The 20,594-nt window shown below is 37.4% G+C and overlaps 1 protein-coding gene across 10 annotated transcripts in view; it reads right to left on the bottom strand.

Annotated features, from left to right (window-relative positions):
- Positions 1 to 20,594, bottom strand: part of PIK3CB (phosphatidylinositol-4,5-bisphosphate 3-kinase catalytic subunit beta) — a 201,273-nt gene that overhangs the window by 100,701 nt on the left and 79,978 nt on the right. For 6 of the 10 annotated variants that reach the window (XM_045903676.3, XM_064587213.1, XM_064587230.1 and 3 more), the window contains 3 exons: positions 13,688 to 13,874; positions 8,288 to 8,513; positions 642 to 865 (listed from right to left, as the gene is read on the bottom strand). In XM_045903676.3, the coding sequence (XP_045759632.1) occupies positions 642 to 865; positions 8,288 to 8,513; positions 13,688 to 13,858 (621 nt within the window). In that variant the 5' untranslated portion in view covers positions 13,859 to 13,874. Of the gene's footprint in view, positions 1 to 641; positions 866 to 8,287; positions 8,514 to 13,687; positions 13,875 to 17,554; positions 17,700 to 20,594 lie in introns of those variants that run through there. The other 4 variants (XM_064587217.1, XM_064587221.1, XM_064587225.1 and 1 more) reach the window with 2 other exon arrangements.

Raw genomic sequence — 20,594 nt, 5'->3', positions numbered from 1 at the left:
CTTAAATACATATTCACAGAATGCACATATAAGAATATGGGAAAAAAGAGATCATTTGATCAAACCTTTCATTTTATATACAAGAGAAAAATCAAATGAGAAAACAAAACATCTACACTAAAGAACATTATCTAGACTGGGGTTGGCAATCTTTTTCTGTAAACAACCAGGCTTTGCTGACAACCTGTGACACATTCCTTCCTCCCTCCCTCCATCCCTTCCTTCCCTCCTCTCTCTCTCTCTTCCTTTCTCTTTCCATCTTTTAAAAATTCCATGAGTTTTTTTTACATCCCTTTAAAATATAAAACCCAGAAACTAATAATACACTATATGTTAATTAATTGATTTTAAATAAAATTTAAAAATAGTTAAATAAATAACATAAATACATACATACCATTCAAAAACTGCAGTTTTCCAACCCTGATCTAGACTAATACATCACTGCATCACAAAATCATACAGGTGCAAAAGATGTGTCACTTCTGATTGTTATACGTAATCCTAAATTTATTTCCATCTTTAAATCTAAAAATGCTCTCTGTAATAACATTTACCAGCTATCTCCTCTAGACTGGTGCTGCATTCAGGTAAAAACCACAGATTTATTACAATGTATTTCTTAAATAACATAATACTACCTGACAATTTTCAAAATGAACAGCCACAATGAGCTTTCCTCCATAAAGTTTATCTTCTAAGTTTTCAAGGATTGATGGTTCATGTTCTGGTGGATATGTCTGCTTTAGCCAATCCATCCAAGACAATCCCACAAGCGACTGAATCTTTTCCTCACTGAATTTGCGCATTTTTATTCGGAATTCATTCACTTCGGGATCCTTCAGTGCATCAAATTCATGTAGACCTAAACAAAATTTTTTAATGTGTCATTTTGAGTAGCTAATAATAATACAAGAGAATACAAAATATATTCGACCAAATATATTGGATATGTGGTTTTTATCACGCAAACAAAACTGGGCAGGAAAATATTATGAAAGATCGAAAGACTATCCAGAAAAAATAACAAATTTCATGTACAGAAGATGAACATATAATTAAGATTTCTAAAGAAGACAAACCTGAAACCTTTAAAGAATGTAGTTGGGTACCAGTTTTATAAAGATAATCACTGAAATAGTACACACTTTAAAACCACATATAAAATATCCAGTTTTTCTTTAAAAGCCAAGTAAATCACATCTGATATATCTGAGAAAGCCTAAGAATCTGAAAACTTTTAAATTAAAATATAAGCTATTAAAATATAAGCTTAAAATATAAGCTATTACTTAACTTAAAACTCAGTAAATTTAAATTTTATAGATTAAACTTCCAATTCCCTGTGATTTTAACAATGGTTATATCAATTAATCAAAAATCTCAAAAAATTATTTTGTTGTACTTAATTATGAACTTCTACCATGAAGACAACTAAATATAGCAACCTTTTCATAAACTTACCATTATCCTAATAAATAATTCCTGAAATCTACAATAAATGAACATGCAGAAATTTTTATACATAAACTTTTTTTTTTTTTAATATTTTATTTATTTATTTGACAGAGAGAGACACAGCGAGAGAGGGAACACAAGCAGGGGGAGTGGGAGAGGGAGAAGCAGGCTTCCCACAGAGCAGGAAGCCCGACGTGGGGCTCGATCCCAGGACCCTGGGATCATGATCTGAGCCGAAGGCAGACGCTCAACGACTGAGCCACCCAGGCGCCCCTACATACATTAACTTTTAACTGTGAGATTAGCAAACATTTTATTTTTTTTAATTTTTTGTTATGTTAATTACTATACATTACATCATTAGTTTTTGATATAGTGTTCCATGATTCATTGTTTGTGCATAACACCCAGTGCAAACATTTTAATTTAAAGATTATTCAAACTGGCCACACCTCATGACCCCAGTACAGCTCTTTCTGCCCACAGGTCCTGTCCGCATGTTTAATAAAACCACCTTTTTGCACTGAAGATGTCTCAAGAATTCTTTCTTGGCCATGGGCTCTGAATCCCAGCAACACTCCAAAACTACATCAATACTGTGCATGTATTGAGGAGACTTTCCAGTGTCAGCTCTCATTCTTTTAACTGATGTTTAGGGGCTCCTGGGAGGCTCAGTCGGTCAAGCATCCAACTCTTGGTTTTGGCTGAGGTCATGATCTCAGGGTCGTGAGATCGAGCCCCACGTCTGCCTCTGCACTCAGCATGGAGACTGCTTAAGACTCTCTCTGGGGCGCCTGGGTGGCTCAGATGGTTAAGCATCTGCCTTCGGCTTGGGTCATGATCTCCAGGTCCTGGGATTGAGCCCCACATGTCAGCTCCCAGCTCAGCAGCGGTATCTGCTTCTCCCTCTCCCTCTGCCTTTCCCCCTGCTTATGATCGCTCTCTCTCTCACAAATGAATAAAAAATCTTAAAAAAAAAAAAAAAAAGACTTTCTCCCTCTTGCTCTACCCCTCCCCCCTCAAATAAAAATCTTTAATAAATAAATATTAGAATCAATTGTGGCATTAAATAAAGAAAAATAAAAATGTTTAAGTTGCATAATACAGCAAAGTTAAAATCTTGAGGGTACATTATGATTTCCTGGGTAGTTTTAGATCTGGAATGGAAATACATACTCTAAATCAGCTATGAAGGAAGTGTAACTTATGCAGACTAGTGAAGGCATTTTGGAGCCTCTTCCCTAGCACTGTTGAAACTATTTCTACCCACAGACATAGGTATTACAGGTAAGGAAAGGAGAATGAGTACCTAGTACATTTAACAAAAATCACACTCTTTATCTCCCTTTATCTAGTAAAAGCCTATCTAATCTACTTTCTTTTTTTTTTTAAGATTTTATTTATTTATTTGACAGAGAGAGACACAGCGAGAGAGGGAACACAAGCAGGGGGAGTGGGAGAGGGAGAAGCAGGCTTCCTGCCAAGCAAGGAGCCCGATGTGGGACTTGATCCCAGGACTCTGGGATCATGACCCGAACCGAAGGCAGATGCCCAACAACTGAGCCACCCAGGTGCCCCTATCTAATCTACTTTCTAAATGTTTCTCAACTCTGTCTACTTCTCCTACTTCCTGCAGCCATTAATCTAATCCTGGCCATCACCATCCCTCCCCTGGATTATTACATCAGTTTTTCACTAATTTCTCTATTCCCAGTCTTAATCTTTCTGATCCATTCTCATTTTACAATTTGAATAATCTTTATAAATGTAATCTGATCATGTTACTCCACCACTTAAATCCCTTCGAGAGCTTCCCATTTGCTCTTAGGAATCAGTCTCTAATTCTTAATATGGCCTGAATGGCTCCACATACTCTGAAGCTGGTTGCCTCTCTCATCTTCCTGCTTGTCCTAGCTGTCCCTTGACGCAAACCATAACCAATTACTTTTATTCCTTGAATAGGCCATTCTTCACACATGCCATTCCCATTTGATTATCCTTCTTCCAACTCCTTCTACCTGTTCAACTAGTCATCAGCACTGAAGGCACAGTTTAGTTGTGTGTCTTCTATAAGGCCAATCCTCTCTCAGTTGATTTTACGTCCTTAACTTATAGCAGTTTACACACTGTATTGTAATTGTCTATTTGCTGATCCCTATTTCCTACAGCACTGTGAGCTCTAAGCAGACAAAGACCATAATTATCACCCGAGTTCACTGCCGTAGTCCCAATTAAAAACATTTGATATATACTGTTGAACTGCAATTGCTACTGCTTTGGTCATTTTTTCAATATATTATAAATAAGAAGCTTTGCTCACATAACTGTTAGAACCAACTGAAAAGTACAGATTTCTTTAATTCATCCCAGACTCACTGAATCTCAATCTCTGAGAATCTACTTTAAAAATAAATAAATAGGGGCGCCTGGGTGGCTCAGTTGGTTAAGCGACTGCCTTCGGCTCAGTTCATGATCCTGGAGTCCCTGGATCAAGTCCCGCATCGGGCTCCCTGCTCGGCAGGGAGCCTGCTTCTCCCTCTGACCCTCCCCCCTCTCATGTGCTGTCTCTCTCTCGTTCTCTCTGTCTCAAATAAATAAATTTTAAAAAAAAAATCTTAAAAATAAATAAATAAAACTTGAATTTAGAAACCATTACAAAGATTTCTTAAAAATAGAAACGTCACCAAAAATAAGAAATTAGGGGGGTGCCTGGCTAGCTCAATCGGAAGAGCATGCAACTCTTAACCTCCAGGTTGTGAGGTCAAGCCCCATGGTGGATGTAGAGATTACTTAAAAAATAAACAAACAAAACAATTAGGTCAAGTAATTTAATTTTCAACCTAGTTAATTTCTACATACCTTCTGATAAGAAAATTTGATAGCAAATTTTAAGATAAAAATATTGTATCATTTACAGTCAAATATAATTTTTTTTTTAAGTAGGAATCCCACCCGGCATGGAGCCCAACTCAAGGCTTGAACTCACGACCCTGAGATCAAGACCTGAGCTGAGATCAAAAGTGAGATGTTTAACCAGCTGAGCAACCAGGTGCCCCAAATATAATTTTTTCACATAAAAAAAGTACTGAGTGGGGGCGCCTGGATGGTTCAGTTGCTTACCCATCTGCCTTTGGCTCAGGTCACGGTCCCGGGGTCCTGGGATTGAGCCCCACATCTGACTCCCAGCAGGGAGCCTGCTTCTCCCTCTCCCTGCCACTTCCCTTGCTTGTGTGCTCTCGCTCTCTCTCTGAATTAAATAAATAAATAAGTAAATAACATCTTAAAAAAAGGTATTGAGTGAATAATTTCTTCACATTAAAGATAGTGTTAAAATCATGCAGACTCTATATTTCCTTCACTTTAAAATATAACACAACTTTATATAGGTCAGGGAAAAAATAAGGGAGTTTTCCAATTTTTTTTTTTCAGGATGCTGAAAAAAATCCTCTGATCAAGATTTACTAATAGGTATTTGAAGGGGTGACCTTCACTACAGAGCATAATCAGAGGCCGAACAGAAGCTCTGTAAATAAAAAATAAAATGATCAGACACATCATCATTCAGGAAAAGGTATTTTTAGACCCACCAGGGCAGTTACATCTGTAAAGGTTCTATTGTTTTCTTTGGAGAGGAGGAGGCAGCAAACTTGTTCCTGAAGTTAAACTGAAATAATTGTTTATTGTTTTACCAAGAGGCATGACCTCACCAAGTCCCGGTTGTAGTCATCACATACAAATTAGCAACTGCAAAAACTGACTTGTTAGGTACCTAAAGTGAAAATTCATTCTAAAATATTAAAACAGACTTACTCAACTTCCTAAATGCATGTTAACACTTGAATCTGTGTATATGATCATTAACACCAGGTTTTCTAGAAATGCTGAAAATCTAAAGTACAATTTATAGTTTAGAGTTTATAAACTGTTCAATTTATTTTTTTTAAGATTTTACTTATTTATTTGACAGAGAGACAGAGCAAGCACAAGCATGGAGAGCTGCGGAGAAGCAGGCTCCCCACTGAGCAGGGAGCCCAATGTGGGGCTTGATCCCAGGATCCGGGGATCATGACCTGAGCCGAAGGCAGATGCTTAACCAACTGAGCCACCCAGGTGCCCCATAAACTGTTCAATTTAATATAAAACACAGCTTGCATCTTGATCATTCAAATTGCAGGGCACACTGCATTAAAAATCTGTATATAATAAACTTTATGGTACAGAACGAAGTATGGTCACACTGCTTATAGAAATAAAAATTCAATTTATATATATGTATATACGTATTACCCCTGCACTGTGGCAAGGTAAAGTCATGGTCGCCAAATAAAAAAAACAGCATGCCCAATTCTATTTGAATTTTAGATAAACAATGAATGATTTTTATCATTAAGTATATCCCATATTTGCATCTAGTATATTTTTATTTGCTAAATCTGCCAAGTTCATGTAGAGATAACAGTGGCTAATGAGCCCATATTTTTGGAAGATCACAACTAGAAGACAGTGCAGTGATCTAAGTTTTGAAAACATGGTACATCTCAAAAAGATACCTATATCCTGACAAAAGTTAGCTCTCTCTGTGGTGCTAACCTTTTGGGTTATCAAATATTTAACAATCAGTGTGGTTCTGGTCTACTTCCTTCCATCAGCAGGGAAACATAAAAGCTATATATTTCATACACACATACAAAGCCACTTGGAAAGAACTATATCTCAATATTATCAGTGGATATTCTTGTCTTCAATAAGACTAAGTGATTGGTTATTCTTTTTTACTTTTCCATATATTCTTCAATTCAAACAAAGGAGAGACTTTTTGTAATGGAGAATTTAAAATTTATCAAAAATATCTTTGGAGTTCTAGCAAATGGAAAGGAATGCTTTCTAGTGAGGCCATTAATATGTAAGAAAATTGTGGGGGCTCCTGGATGGCTCAGTCAGTGGAGCATGTGACTCTTGATCTCAGGGTTGTGAGTTCAAGCCCCATGCAGGGTGTGGAGATTACGTAAAAATAAAAAAAAATAAAATTTAAAAAAACAAAAAAAAGAAAGAAAAAATCTTGTAAGTAATTACAAACTTACTGAAGCGGTAAAAAATTACTGCCTAAAGCAAACAAGCTATCCTTTGAAGTAATCAAACCTTTTTAAATACTAGGCTGTCTGGGTACCTGGGTGGCTCAGTCTGTTAGGTATCTGACTCTTAATCTCAGCTCAGGTCTTGATCTCAGGGTTGTGAGTTCAAACCTGGCATTGGCAGGCCCAGCATGGACCCTACTTAAAAAAACAGAAAAGAAAAGAGAAAGAAATACATACTAGGCTGTCATTCAGTAAATCAACAAGGTTCTGTTCTAAATACTCAGAGGGAAGAATGTAGCCCTGCATTTGTAATCATTAGTTAGCCCAAATAACTACAGGTCAAGATCAAAGAATGCAATCTTACAGCACATGGTTTTTAGAGGGGATGATACTAGGTTATCTTGAAGATACTTATAATACTAAATGGAATGGTACTATATTATCTTATAAGAGTGAATTTAATCAATACAAGAGGCGAATCCAAATCCAAAAACCTCCAGTGGATTGTTTGGTTTTGTATTTAAATGTCAAGTCTCTTAAAAAATAAAATAAAATAAAAATGAAAACAACAACACAAACCTGCTACTTCAAAATAAATAAACAAACTTCAAGTGTCCTCTTATAGTACTTAATTCTAGTACCTTGTCTAAAGCAGGATATTGATATACCACTGGCCCCTGTGACACCTAACATTATTATAGCAAGAGAGCCTCTACCACATTTTGTTACTCACAATTCTCCCTGGAATTAATGTATCTTGACTCCCTACAAAAATATCTCTACTGGGGCGCCTGGGTGGCTCAGTCGTTAAGCGTCTGCCTTCAGCTCAGGTCATGATCCCGGGGTCCTGGGATCGAGCCCCGTGTCAGGCTCCCTGGTCAGTGGGAAGCCTGCTTCTCCCTCTCCCACTTCCCCTATTTGTGTTCCCTCTCTTGCTGTGTCTCTGTCAAATAAATAAATAAAATCTTAAAAAAAAAAATCTCTACTTAAAGACAATTTTAGTTAAGGAGTAAAATTGTCAAAAATGTGGGTTATTTAGGGCGCCTGGGTGGCTCAGATGGTTAAGCGTCTGCTTTTGGCTCAGGTCATGATCCCAGGGTCCTGGGATCGAGTCCCACATCGGGCTCCCTGCTCCTTAGGAGCCTGCTTCTCCCTCTGCCTCTCTCTCTCTCTGTCTCTCATGAATAAATAAATAAAATCTTTTAAAAAAAAATGTGGGTTATTTATAGAAACTTTTCAATCAGCTTAAAGTCTTGGTATAGAGAGTTGTATATAAATTGTGTTTATATCGTGGATCACTACATCAAAAACTAATGATGTATTGTATGGTGACTAATGTAATAAAATAAAATTAAAAAAAAATAAATAGTGTGTATAGTGTAGAAGCAGTTCAAAAGAAATGGAGGATGTATCTCTTAGAAAAGGGCTTCTCAAACTAAGACAAAGGGACAACTTTTTTCTTTCCAATCTGCCAAAAAAACAATACTTCGGCAAATAAAAATAAAGTCACTAGAAAAAGACATACAAAACATATTACCACAGTGTCCCAGGGGTTATCACATTGCTACAGGAATTTAAAACATTTACTCTCAATTTTTACACTTACATTATCTCAGACTGGTTATCAATTTACGAACAAGGATTGATCCTTGAGTCACACTCTACAAAGCAATATCTTTGATCATACTTACTACATGTTTATACATACAACAACAAATATGTAAAGAATTCATACCAAGACGTTTTTAAGTTACCTTTTCCTATCAGGACTCCAATTTTTGAGTCTAATTTTTCCCCTGGGTCACAACTTCTTGTCACTAATTTGAGAACTGGAAGAAAAGGTCTGACATCACAGAGTCTTCTTGTTTCATCTTCAAGTTCCTCATATACAGCAGTTTGATTCACACATGCAAACATATAGGAGTCAATTTCCATAAGGAGGTTAAACATTGGGTAATTGTGAACTTGCTTCCATAACATCTGCAGGAAAAAAAATAAGACACTTTGTGGAACAGAAAAATTTGTTCAAGTGTACAAAGATACATCTACAAGGATACTCACTGCAGCACTCTTTATAAAACTCAAAAACATAGAACAAGCTAAATGTTTAGCAATAAAAGATTGGCTAAATCAATTATAAAGTATTACAAATTTGTGAAAATAAAAATACACGGTAACATGGAAAGTTGTCCAAAATATAAGGTTTTTTTTTAAAATACCAACTTACAAGAGAATACAAATAGTATTAACCCATTTTTTCTAAGTAATAGTATAATGCACAAAAAAATGCACTTAAATAAACAAAATTATTAAGTGAATATCTGCTAGACTCATTAAGAAAGAGAGAGAGGACTCAAAATCAGAAATGAAAGAGAAGTTACAACTAACACCACAGAAATACAAAAGATTTTAAGAGACTACTATAAAAAATTGTATGCCAACAAACTAGAAAACCAAAAGAAATAGATAAATTCCTGAAAACACAATCTTCCAAGACTGAATCAGAAAGAAGCAGATATCTGAACAGACTGATTACCAATAATGAAACTGAATCATTAATATAAAAAACTTGCAACAAAAAAAAATCTAGGGGCACGTGGGTGGCTCAGTCGGCTAAGCATCTGTTTTGGGCTTAGGTCATGATCCCAGGGTCCTGGGATTGAAGCCCCCCCAACCCCCATCAGGCTCCCTGCTCGGCGGGAGCCTGCTTCTCCCTCTCCCTCTGCCCCTCCGCCTGCTTGTGTTCTCTCACTCTCTCTGTCAAATAAATAAATAAAATCTTAAAAAAAAAAAAGTCTAGAACCAGATGGCTGCATTGGTGAATTCCACCAAACATTCAAAAAAGAATGAATATCGGGGGTGCCTGGGTCGCTCAGTTGGTTAAGTGTCTGCCTTCAGCTCAGATCATGATCCTGGAGTCGTGATATCGAGTCCCGCATCAGGCTCCCTGCTCATCAGGGAGTCTGCTTCTCCCTCTGACCACCCCCCCTCTCATGCTCTCTCTCTGTCTCATTCTTTCTCTCTCAAATAAATAAATAAAATCTTTAAAAAAAAAAAAAAAAAAGAATGAATATCAGGGTGCCAGAGTGGCTCAGTCAGGAGTAGCATCCAACTCTTGATTTTGGCTCAGGTCATGATCTCAGGGTCGTGCGATCAAGCCCCGCCACAGGCTCCTTGCTGGGCACTGAACCTGCCTAAGACTCTCCCTCTCCAGGAAAAAAAAAAAAAAGAGTATCAATCCTTTTCTTTTTTTTTTCAAAGATTTCATTTATTTATTTATTTGATAGAGAGTGCACACACGAGCCTGCAAGTGAGGAAAGAAGCACAGGGAGAGGGAGAGAAATGAGCGCAGGGCCCGACCTCACAACCCTGAATCATGACCTGTGGCCAAATCAAGAGTCAGACACTTTTTTTTTTTTTTAAGATTTTATTTATTTATTTGACAGAGAGAGACACAGTGAGAGAGGGAACATAAGCAGGGAGAGTGGGAGAGGGAGAAGCAGTCTCCCTGCCGAGCAGGGAGCCCAATGTGGGGCTCGATCCCAGGACCCTGGGATCATGACCTGAGCCGAAGGCAAATGCTTAACGACTGAGCCACCCAGGTGCCCCAAGAGTCAGAAACTTAACTGACTGAGCCACCGAGGCACCCTTCAATCCTTTTCAAACTTATCCAAAAAAAAGAAGAGGAAGGAATGCTTCCAAATTCATTCTACAAGGCCAGCATTACTCTGATACCAAAACCAGACAAAGACATTACAAAAAAAAGAAAATTACATACCAGTATGACCAATGAACATAGGTGCAAAAATCTTCAACAAAATATTAGCAATGCAAATTCAACAAGACATTAAAAGGATCATTCACCACAATCAGGTGGGAAATATTTCAGGGATGCAAAGATGGTTCATTATCCACAAATCCATCAACATGATATAATACCATTTACAAAATGAAAGATAAAAACCATCTAATCATCTCAGTAGATGCAGAAAAAGCATTTGACAAATTCTAAATTTGTTCGTGTTAAAAACTCTCAAAAAGGTGGGAACAGAGAAAATACACTTCAACATAATAAAGCCATCTATGACAAACCCATGGCTAACATACTTAAGGTGAAAAGCTGAAAGCTTTTGCTCTAAGATCAGGAACAAGACAAAAATGTCTACTCTCCATACCTTTATTCAACATATAGTACTAGAGACCCAGTCACAGCAATCAGACAAAAAGAAAAAGCGTCCAGGGCGCCTGGGTGGCTCAGTTGGTTAAGCGACTGCCTTCGGCTCAGGTCATGATCCTGGAGTCCTGGGATCGAGTCCCACATCGGGCTCCCTGCTCAGCAGGGAGTCTGCTTCTCCCCCTGACCCTCCCCACTCTCATGCTCTCTCTATCTCATTCTCTCTCTCAAATAAATAAATAAAATCTTTAAAAATAATAATAATAATAATAGAAAAAGAGAAAAAGCATCCAAATTGTTAAGGAAGTAAAACTGTCACTATTTGCAGAAGACATGATACTGTATATAAAAAACCCTAAAGATTCCACAAAAAAATATTAGAATAAATGAATTCCATAAAGTTGCAGAATACAAAATTAATATACAAAAACCTATTGTTTCTATACACTAACAGAGAAATGAAAACAATGCCATTTACAAATACAAAAAAAACCCCTAGCCTTATGTTAAGTAAAAAAGTCAGAGAAAGACAAATACCATATGATTTCACTTATATGTAGAATCTAAAAAACGAAACAAACAAAAACAGAAACTAATAAATACAAAGAATAAACTAATGGTTGCCAGAGGAGAGGAGGATGGGGGAAAGGTGAAACAGGTGAAGGGGATTAAGAGGTCAAAATACCAGTTATAAAATAAATAAATCATAGAGATGAAAAGTACAGCAGAAAGAATACAGTCAATAATATTGGAATAACTTTGTATAGTGACAGACGGTAACTACACATATCATGGTGAACATTTCATAATGTATATAAATGTTGAATCACTAGTTTGTACACCTGAAAGTAATATAATATTGTATGTCAACTCTACTTCAATTTTTTTAAAAGTATCTATGAAGATGTCCATATTTACCTTATGAACATAAATAACTTCTAATTAGAAAAAAATAGAAAATTCCAAGTATGTACCATTACCCCTTTACAAAATTTATATTATTTTTCCTGCATTCTTTTCTATTCACCAAGGTTATCTTCATTAATTAACACTGCCCTGTCAGAAGAAGCAGACATATACCCAAAAAAATTGAAAGCAGGGACTCAAACAGATACCTGTACACCAATGTTCATAGTAACATTATTCACAACGGCCAAAAGACTGACACAACAAAAATACCTATCAAGAGATGAACAGATAAACAAAATGCAGCATATCCTAACAATGGAATATTACTAAGTCTTAAAAAGGAATGAAATTTGGATTCATATTACAATATGGATGACCTTTGAAAATATTATGGTAGGTAAAATAAGTCAGACACAAAAGGACAACTATTGTGTGATTCCACTTTTATAAGGTAGCTGGAATAGACAAATTCCTAGAGACAGAAACTAGAATAGGGACTACCACAGGGACTTGGAAAAGAAAGTTTATTATTTAATGAGAAGAGAGTTTGTGTTTCTGTATAGGGCTGATGGTTGGGCAATACTGTGAATGTATTTAATACCACAGAATTATGCACCTAAAAAATTATTCTTATGGTAAACTTCACGTTGTGTATGTTTTACAATTAAAAGAATGGAGGGCATGAATGATTAATCCAGCTTCAGGTGCAGCCACAGACATCCATACTTGTCACTGGTGACTATAAAAATAAGTACTCTCTGAACCTTGGGATACCTAAAATAATTTTCTTTTTTTTTTTTTCTACTCCAGGGATCATGCAGTTTTAGAATTCTCATGTCTCCCGAAAGAAGAAGCTTGGAAAAGAGTTAAGAGGCTGTCCAAAGTCAAGAACTTTAAAATGGTTTGTCATAAATACTTTTTCTTAAAAATATCATAGCCCCTGATTTTCATATTGGGTTCAGCTATTTGGAAAACATTAAAGAGAAAGTTTAGCAAAATAATTTCATTTACATTTCATAGTACTCACAAATCAATACCACTCGCCAATTCATGTGAAAAAATAATCCAACAAAAGAAGCAAGCCTTGTTATGTAGAAGTAGTTGCTTCCAAACTGATGGTTACTAGAAGGGAGATGGTTGGGGGTGATGGGTGAAATAGGTGATGGGGATTAAGGAGTACAGAGTGCACTTGTAGTGATGAGCACAGGGTATTGTATGCAACTGTTGCATCACTATATTATACACCTGAAACTAATATTACACTGTACATTAACTAACTAGAATTTAAATTAAAACTTAAAAAGAGGGGCGCCTGGGTGGCTCAGTCGTTAAGCGTCTGCCTTCGGCTCAGGTCATGATTCCAGGGTCCTGGGATCAAGCCCCGCATCGGGCTCCCTGCTCAGTGGGAGGCCTGTTTCTCCCTCTCCCTCTCCCCCTGCTTGTGATCCTGCTCTCGCTGTGTCTCTCTCTGTCAAATAAATAAATAAAACCTTAAAAAAAATAAAAATAAAAAATAAAATAAATAAATAAAACTTAAAAAGAAAAAAGAAAAAAAAAAAGAATTTGCTTCCAAAGGAGGGCATGTTATTCACTACTGGGGGAAAACTTTTTCTTCCACATAATCACCATGAAAAGTAGTGGGGGTATGGAGGGAAGAAGAGGAAGGAAAAGGAGAGAAGAAAAAACCAACCAAAAATCACATACAGAAAAAGTATGACAAGTTCAAAGATAGTATTTAAAAAGATTTAAACTCTAAACTTTGACAATGTCAAATTCCTTTAAACCACCTGAATAAACATTTCACACTAACATAATTTTTCTTAATTCAGGTATCACATATGGATTAAAAGTGAGAGTGAGAAAAAAAAAGTGAGAGTGAGAATTACCTTTTATACATCTACAAAAGACAAAGCATATATCAAATCTTTAAAATGTAGGGAGGACCTAAAGGTTCATTTTCCCTCAAATTGACCATATGATTTACATTAATAAAATTTTCTGTAATAGAATAACATCTTCCCCTAAGTGATACAGTAAGCTACATTTATAAAAATTCCACCTATTAACATACCTGTTTAATATAGGAAATGGTAGCTTCCCGAGGAACCTCCAACTGAATATAAATCCCAGTGGGCAAAAGGAAATCCACAGGTATGGAGCCATCAGATGCTAACTGTGAATCCACTGCCCAGATGTCAAGGATGTCTGCCATAGCAGGAGGCATTATGAAACTGAAGCACATTCATAACCATGGGGCCCTAGAAATTATTAAGTAAAACTTAGTGAAACAGAAAATTAGCCAAATCTTATACTAAAATATGATAAAGCCCACCAATCCATAATTAGTCTTTGGATTTCAATATAGCCAATAATAAGGTGGCTAATTAAAGATTAAGCCACCAGAAATAAATTACTTAAAAACACTTTCGGTTATCATTACATGTATTTTATATATATATATAAATACACACACTGCACTAACTCAAATTCAACAAAAGTATATCACATGTGAAAAATGAAAGATTTGGGGCGCCTGGGTGGCTCAGATGGTTAAGCGTCTGCCTTCGGCTCAGGTCATGATCCCAGGGTCCTGGGATCGAGTCCTGCATTGGGCTCTCTGCTCCTTGGGAGCCTGCTTCTCCCTCTGCCTCTCTCTCTCTGTCTCTCATGAATAAATAAATAAAATCTTTAAAAAAAAAAAAAAGAAAAGAAAAATGAAAGATTTAAAGATTAGAGGTTTCTAAGAAATTCAGTTAACCACTCAACAGGTGACTGTCTCCAGATTTTACTTAAATAATAAAAAAAATAATATTGGCTTCTTTGGCTGAGTTCTTCTCTGCAAACTCTAATGAAAACAGCAGTCAAGAGGGCCTTCTTTCAAATATAATTTCCTATCTGGGCGCCTGGGTGGCTCAGTTGGTTGAGCATCTATCCAACTCTTGATTTCGGCTCAGATCATGATCTTGGGGTCATCCAATCAGGCCCTGTGTCGGGCTCCATGCTCAGTGAGGAGTCTGCTTGAGCTTCTCTCCCTCTCCCTCTAACCCCTCCCCCCTCCAGATGTGCACTCTTTTTTTTTTTTTTTTTTTTTTAATTTATCAATCTCGGGCACCTGGGTGGCTCAGTCGTTAAGCAGCTGCCTTCAGTTCAGGTCATGATCCCGGGGTCCTGGGATCGAGCCCCGCATCGGGCTCCCTGCTCAGTGGGAAGCTTGCTTCTCCATCTCCCACTCCCCCTGCTTGTGTTCCCTCTCTTGCTATCTCTCTCTCTGTCAAATAAATAAAATCTTTAAAAAAAAAAAATTATCATTCTCATGTACAAAATGTCTTGAACTTATAGTCTCATGACCCACCACCTGAGAATTAAAAACACCAAATCCCTCAACCCAGCTGGCAAGGGCCTTTGTGCTATGTTTCTGGCCTAATTTCCTTTACTTGTCCTATTACTGTATTGCCTAGGCCTTTGTACCACAAAGGCTATCAACCTGCTGTTAGAACTATGTTCATACAAACGTTGACACTCCTGGAATCAAACCCCTATTCCAACAAATGTACCCCTCAACTGAGCCTTGAAGACTTCCTTGAGAGCTTCCTTCAAGAAAGCATAACAATAACAGTGGGAAGAACATGGGCACTCAATTAAGCCAAGATTTAAATCCCATTTACTGAAAGAATGAAAGTATCACATCAAAAGAGACAAAAGTCAACTTGAAGCATTTCTGAGCATCAAAAATACTCATGACATCCATGGATTGAAACATCAAATATATACAAATGAGTGACTAAATAATAAAAGGAAACAAATAAATCGTTTACTGATCACCACTGCAGATTGCTAAGACCAACTTACTATTTTGAAAATTGATAAAAAATGGGGAAGTAAATCAAACATGTTTTGACCAGCTTATACCAAATATTGCAGGGTAACCAAATGAATGATGAGGGTAAGGTTTTTTTTCTTGATTTTTAGACAATTTTAGTTCATAAACACAAAAAGAATGATAAAATTAGAAAACCACCATTGTGCAACCTCTAATGAAGCAATGAATCTAGGCAAGAATGCATAATTAATGGATGCTAAAAAGTTTACAAAATAAAGTGAAAGGATGATGAGGAACTTTATAATGAACATTATCAGGTTGACACTATCTAAATCCTGTGAATAATCCAGACATATGCCTCCTCCTGTAATGCAAACAGAAGTACTAACCACAACCTATAGAATATGGTTGATTTTAAAAAACAAAAAACCTGAATTTAATCAAGACTCTAGATCTGACTTATCAGTTTACAAGAAATAGGAAAATAGCGAAAGGAATTAAAGCCTTCAAAAGCATCAGTCAAGTCCCCAATGAATCATCAATAAAAAAAGTAATCAACGACAACAAAACAAGCTAATCAACAACAAGAAGAGAAAAAAAGAGAATGGTGCAAAGACTGTTAACAAACACTCAGGAGGGTCACCTGGGTGACTTAGTTGGTTAAGCGTAGTACTCTTGATTTCGGACCAGGTCATGATCTCACAGTTCTAAGATCAAGCCCTGCCTCAGTTCTGTGCTGGGGGTGGAACAGCCTTATCCAACATTATTTCACCAAATCAGCTATAAAAACCTATCTTTAAAACAAACTGGGAGGGGTGCCTGGGTGGCTCAGTCGTTAATCATCTGCCTTCGACTTGGGTCATGATCACAGGGTCCTCTCCCACTCCCCCTGCTTGTGTTCCTTCTCTCGCTTTGTCTCTGTCAAATAAATAAATAATCTTTTTTAAAAATAAATAAAACAAACTGGGAAATTTAAATATGAATTAGATGATTTTAAGGAAATACTGTTACATTTGTGAGGTATAATAATGGTCTGTTGGTGGGGCGCCTGGCTGGCTCAGTTAATGGAGAATGTGACTGTTGATCGTGGGGTTGAGTTCAAACCCCACATTTGGTGTAGAGATTACTTAACAATGGGATCTTAATAGATAAAAAAACAGATCTATCTACATGCTGCCTACAAGAGACTCATTTTAGATTTAAAGACACCTGCAAATTGAAAATGAGGAGATGGAGCACAACCTATCATGTTAATGGATGTCAAAAGAAAGCTGGAGAGCGAGCTCAGGCAGGGAGAGGATCAGAGGGAAAGAGCAGAGGGAGAGAGCAGAGGGAAAGAGCAGAGGAAGAGGGAGAAGCAGACACCCTGCTAGGCAGGGAGCCCAATACAGTGCTGGATCCCAGGACCCTGAGATCATGGGCTAAGCCGAAGGCAGATACTTAACCAACTGAGCCACCCAAGTGCCCCGAAACTGGTCCACTTTTTTAAACCATACACAAAAATAAATTCAAAATGGATGAAAGACTTTAGTGTGAGACAGGAAACCATCAAAATCCTAAAGGAGAACACAGGCGGCAACCTCTCTGACCTTGGCTGTAGCAACTTCTTATTAGACACATCACCACAGGCAAGGGAAACAAAAGCAAAAAAACTATTAGGACTTCATCAAGATAAAAAGCTTCTGCACAGTGAAGGAAACAATCAACAAAACTAAAAGGCAGTTAAAGAATGGGAGAAGATATTTGCAAATGACATATTGATAAAGGGTTAGTATCCAAGATCTACTAAGAACTTACCAAACTCAACACCCAGAAAACAAATAACCCAGTTAAGAAATGGGCAGAAGACATGAAGACATTTTTCCAAAGAAGACATCCAGATGGCTAACAGGTACATGAAAAGATGCTCAACATCACTCATCATCAAGGAAATACAAATCAAAACCACAATGAGATACCATCTCACACCTGTCAGGATGGCTAAAATTAACAACACAGGGAACAACAGGGGTTGGCAAGGATGAGGGAAACTGCATTCCCTGAACATTCCAGCCTTTACTGATTCCTCTCCTAACTCTTACACCTCTTATAATCTGGACCCATTACACTGACACTTACACAGGCCCTGACTCTTTCCCATGTGCCAGTCTTGTTTCTGTAGGCAGGACAGTGCACTGATGAAAGACTGTGGTCTCAGAATCCAACAGCTTACTTGTGAGAGCTGGTTCCATCCCTCACTGGCTGAAAGATCTTGAGCAAATCACGTATCTTCTCCCTACTTAAGTTCCCTTATCTGCAAAATGATGAAATCAACAGTAACTACCTTAGAGCACATAGTTATAAAAACTGAATAACTCCTGGAACTTAGTAATCCAATATAAGTATTTGCTTATTTTTAATTTTTATTCAAAAGCCCTAAGTTCTTTTGAGCTATGAGTTATATATTTTCAACTACTTTCATTTCCCTAAAAGTGATCAGCACATAGTAGCCATTTAGTAATTGTTTAATGAACTTAAGAAAAACATTATCATCCCTACTCCTACAATTAAAAAAGAAAATCACAGGACAATAAAAAAATCTAAAACAGCTAACGGTGAGTTCTTACTCTGTGCCAGCATTCTAGTAACTTCTTTACGTGCATTTCTATATTTTATCCTTACTACCATCCTATGGTAATATTACTATTCCTTGAGAAACTTAAAGAGGTTGAGATCTCATAGCTACCAAGTGGCAGCCCTGGATCTGAACTTGGGTCTAACTGTAGAGTGTGAGCCCTACACAACCCTCTGCATAACAAAGTACCAGAAAAACGTCTGATACATTAACCACAATAAACCACATTATGTTAACTATAAGCTTCTTGAGGGCTTGCCCCATGCTTTTATTTTTGCTTTCTTCCCCCCATGCTTTTTAAAGTACTGTCTCTTACCACAGTGTATGGAGAAGTTATTATACTTGGGCACTCTGAACTGATATTTTTATAAAGATTTATTTTTATTTTTATTTATTTGACAGAGAGCGCACAAGCAGGGAGAGTGGCAGACAGAGGGAGAGGGAGAAACAGGCTCCCCGCTGAGCAGAGAGCCCGACGCGGAATTCGATCCCAGGACCCTGGGACCACGACACGAGCCAAAGGCAGACGCTCAACAGACTGAGCCACCCAGGCGCCCTAACCTGATACTTTTATAAACATGAACAAACTACACAAAGTTACTACAGATGTCATTAACAGTCACTGGTCCCAGGGGCGCCTAGGTGGCTCAGTCGTTAAGCATCTGCCTTCGGTTCGGGTCATGATCCCAGGGTCCTGGGATCGAGCCCCGCATCGGGCTCCCTGCTCCACGGGAAGCCTGCTTCTCCTTCTCCCACTCCCCCTGCTTGTATTCCCTCTCTCGCTGTGTCCCTCTCTCTCAAATAAATAAATAAAATCTTTAAAAAAAAAAAAAAAACAGTCACTGGTCCTGGAATAGCTTTAGTTACATCACTGCAGAACAGACTTTGGAGACTGTCTTTAGAAAAGGTGCTTTTCAATCTTGCAAATAGCAGGTGTTCAAGAAAATGTGCTACACCAAATTATAAAGACCATGCTTTGCCTATATTCATTACCACCACACAAAGATGGGAGAAAGCCACCTCCCTGAACACCAAGCACAGCATGTATGACATGAATCAGTAATTTGCAACAAAAGCTGAGAGAGGAAAAACCAAAGTTTCCATTTAAAACAGAGAAGGGTTTATGAAACATCAGCCACCTGTAACACAATTACAATCATGATAAACCTGTACATGCCCCTACTTTCAGCATAGATTTTTTATTTTTGGCAAGACTCACAACTGAAACCAAATCACCTAATGAATAACAATAGCAATAAAGGAACATGAAACTATAAAAACAAAACCTCTATTATCTCACCCTTACCAGATAGCTGGAAATGCTGAGGCTTCCTCAGGCCTGAAGCCCAGAAGAGCAATCTTTTCAAAGAGACTGCACCTCACACCACCATATGGCATTAACTGCCCAGTTACAAAATTATGAACTTCTGGGGGTATTGGAGGAAAAAGCACTATGGTAGATTTAAGAATTTTTTGATGAAGTAGTTATAACTAAAATGAATTACAAGAATGAATTCATGGGCCCCTACCTTCCTTCCTTTCTAGATCTGTTGCTCAACACCCTCACACATCCTAGACTTAATCCTGCCACCCCAAACCACTAATACTTGCCAGCATATCCCATACTCTCTCTTACCTCCTACCTTAACCATCATTCCCTCTCCCTAAGATGGCCTTATCTATGTATCTCCTGATCAACTCTTATTCTTCTGGACTCTTGGAATCCTTCCCTAATACTCCTGTGCACCCACGCACCAGGGCATACCTATGTCAAAGCGGGAGCACAATGCACTGAAGGTCGTTGCTTACAAACAGCTCCCAACTTCCTATTATTCCCACCTCTTTATTTGCAGCTTTGACACATATTATGGTCTCAGTAAATATTTACACATGGCTAAATGAATTAGTGAATGAGTGAAACAAATTCTATGGAAGTCACTTAGTAGAATAATTATACTGGATAATTAAAAATGTGATTTAAATCATTCTTAACAGGAAAAATTTATGTGGCCTTCAATGTAGTCTCTCAGTGCCTAGTCTAAGAAAATTCCATAAACAGCCCACAAAGGTGACATCTTTACATGAAGTCATGGTAATATCTACCATTACACAGATAAAATGCCATAACACATATAGATTTCCTATAACTCAAATTAAAAAAACTGAAATGATTTAATTCAGATATTAATTAAGTCTATTTGCACATGGCTTTACAAAAATCTCAGTCTATATTTCATAGCAGATGTACCTTTCCATAAAAGAGTAAATCAGAAAAGTATTAACAAATACACAGAATTCTGATAGCATCATCACTTGCAATGGATCAAGCTTCACCTGATATCACTTGGTCTCCAATCCACACATTCCTGTCATGTGAAAGGAACATGAAATATATCTTACCTATAACCTAAGCACTGCATTCCCACCATACAGCAACCCAGTAACATTATAGGCATTTCCTCCAAAAAATGATGCATTTTCAACTAATGTTTAACTATAGAATGGCTTATTCCCATAAAATGCCATCTATTAAATTTAGACAGA

This window comes from Mirounga angustirostris, unplaced genomic scaffold, assembly GCF_029215605.1.
Source record: "Mirounga angustirostris isolate CCGP_5_RB_7025 unplaced genomic scaffold, mMirAng1.0.hap1 SCAF_1, whole genome shotgun sequence".
In the NCBI taxonomy this organism is placed as follows: Eukaryota; Metazoa; Chordata; class Mammalia; order Carnivora; family Phocidae; genus Mirounga; species Mirounga angustirostris.
The sequence above is the reverse complement of the archived record's forward strand: the minus strand, read 5'-3'. Positions and strand labels throughout refer to the sequence as shown.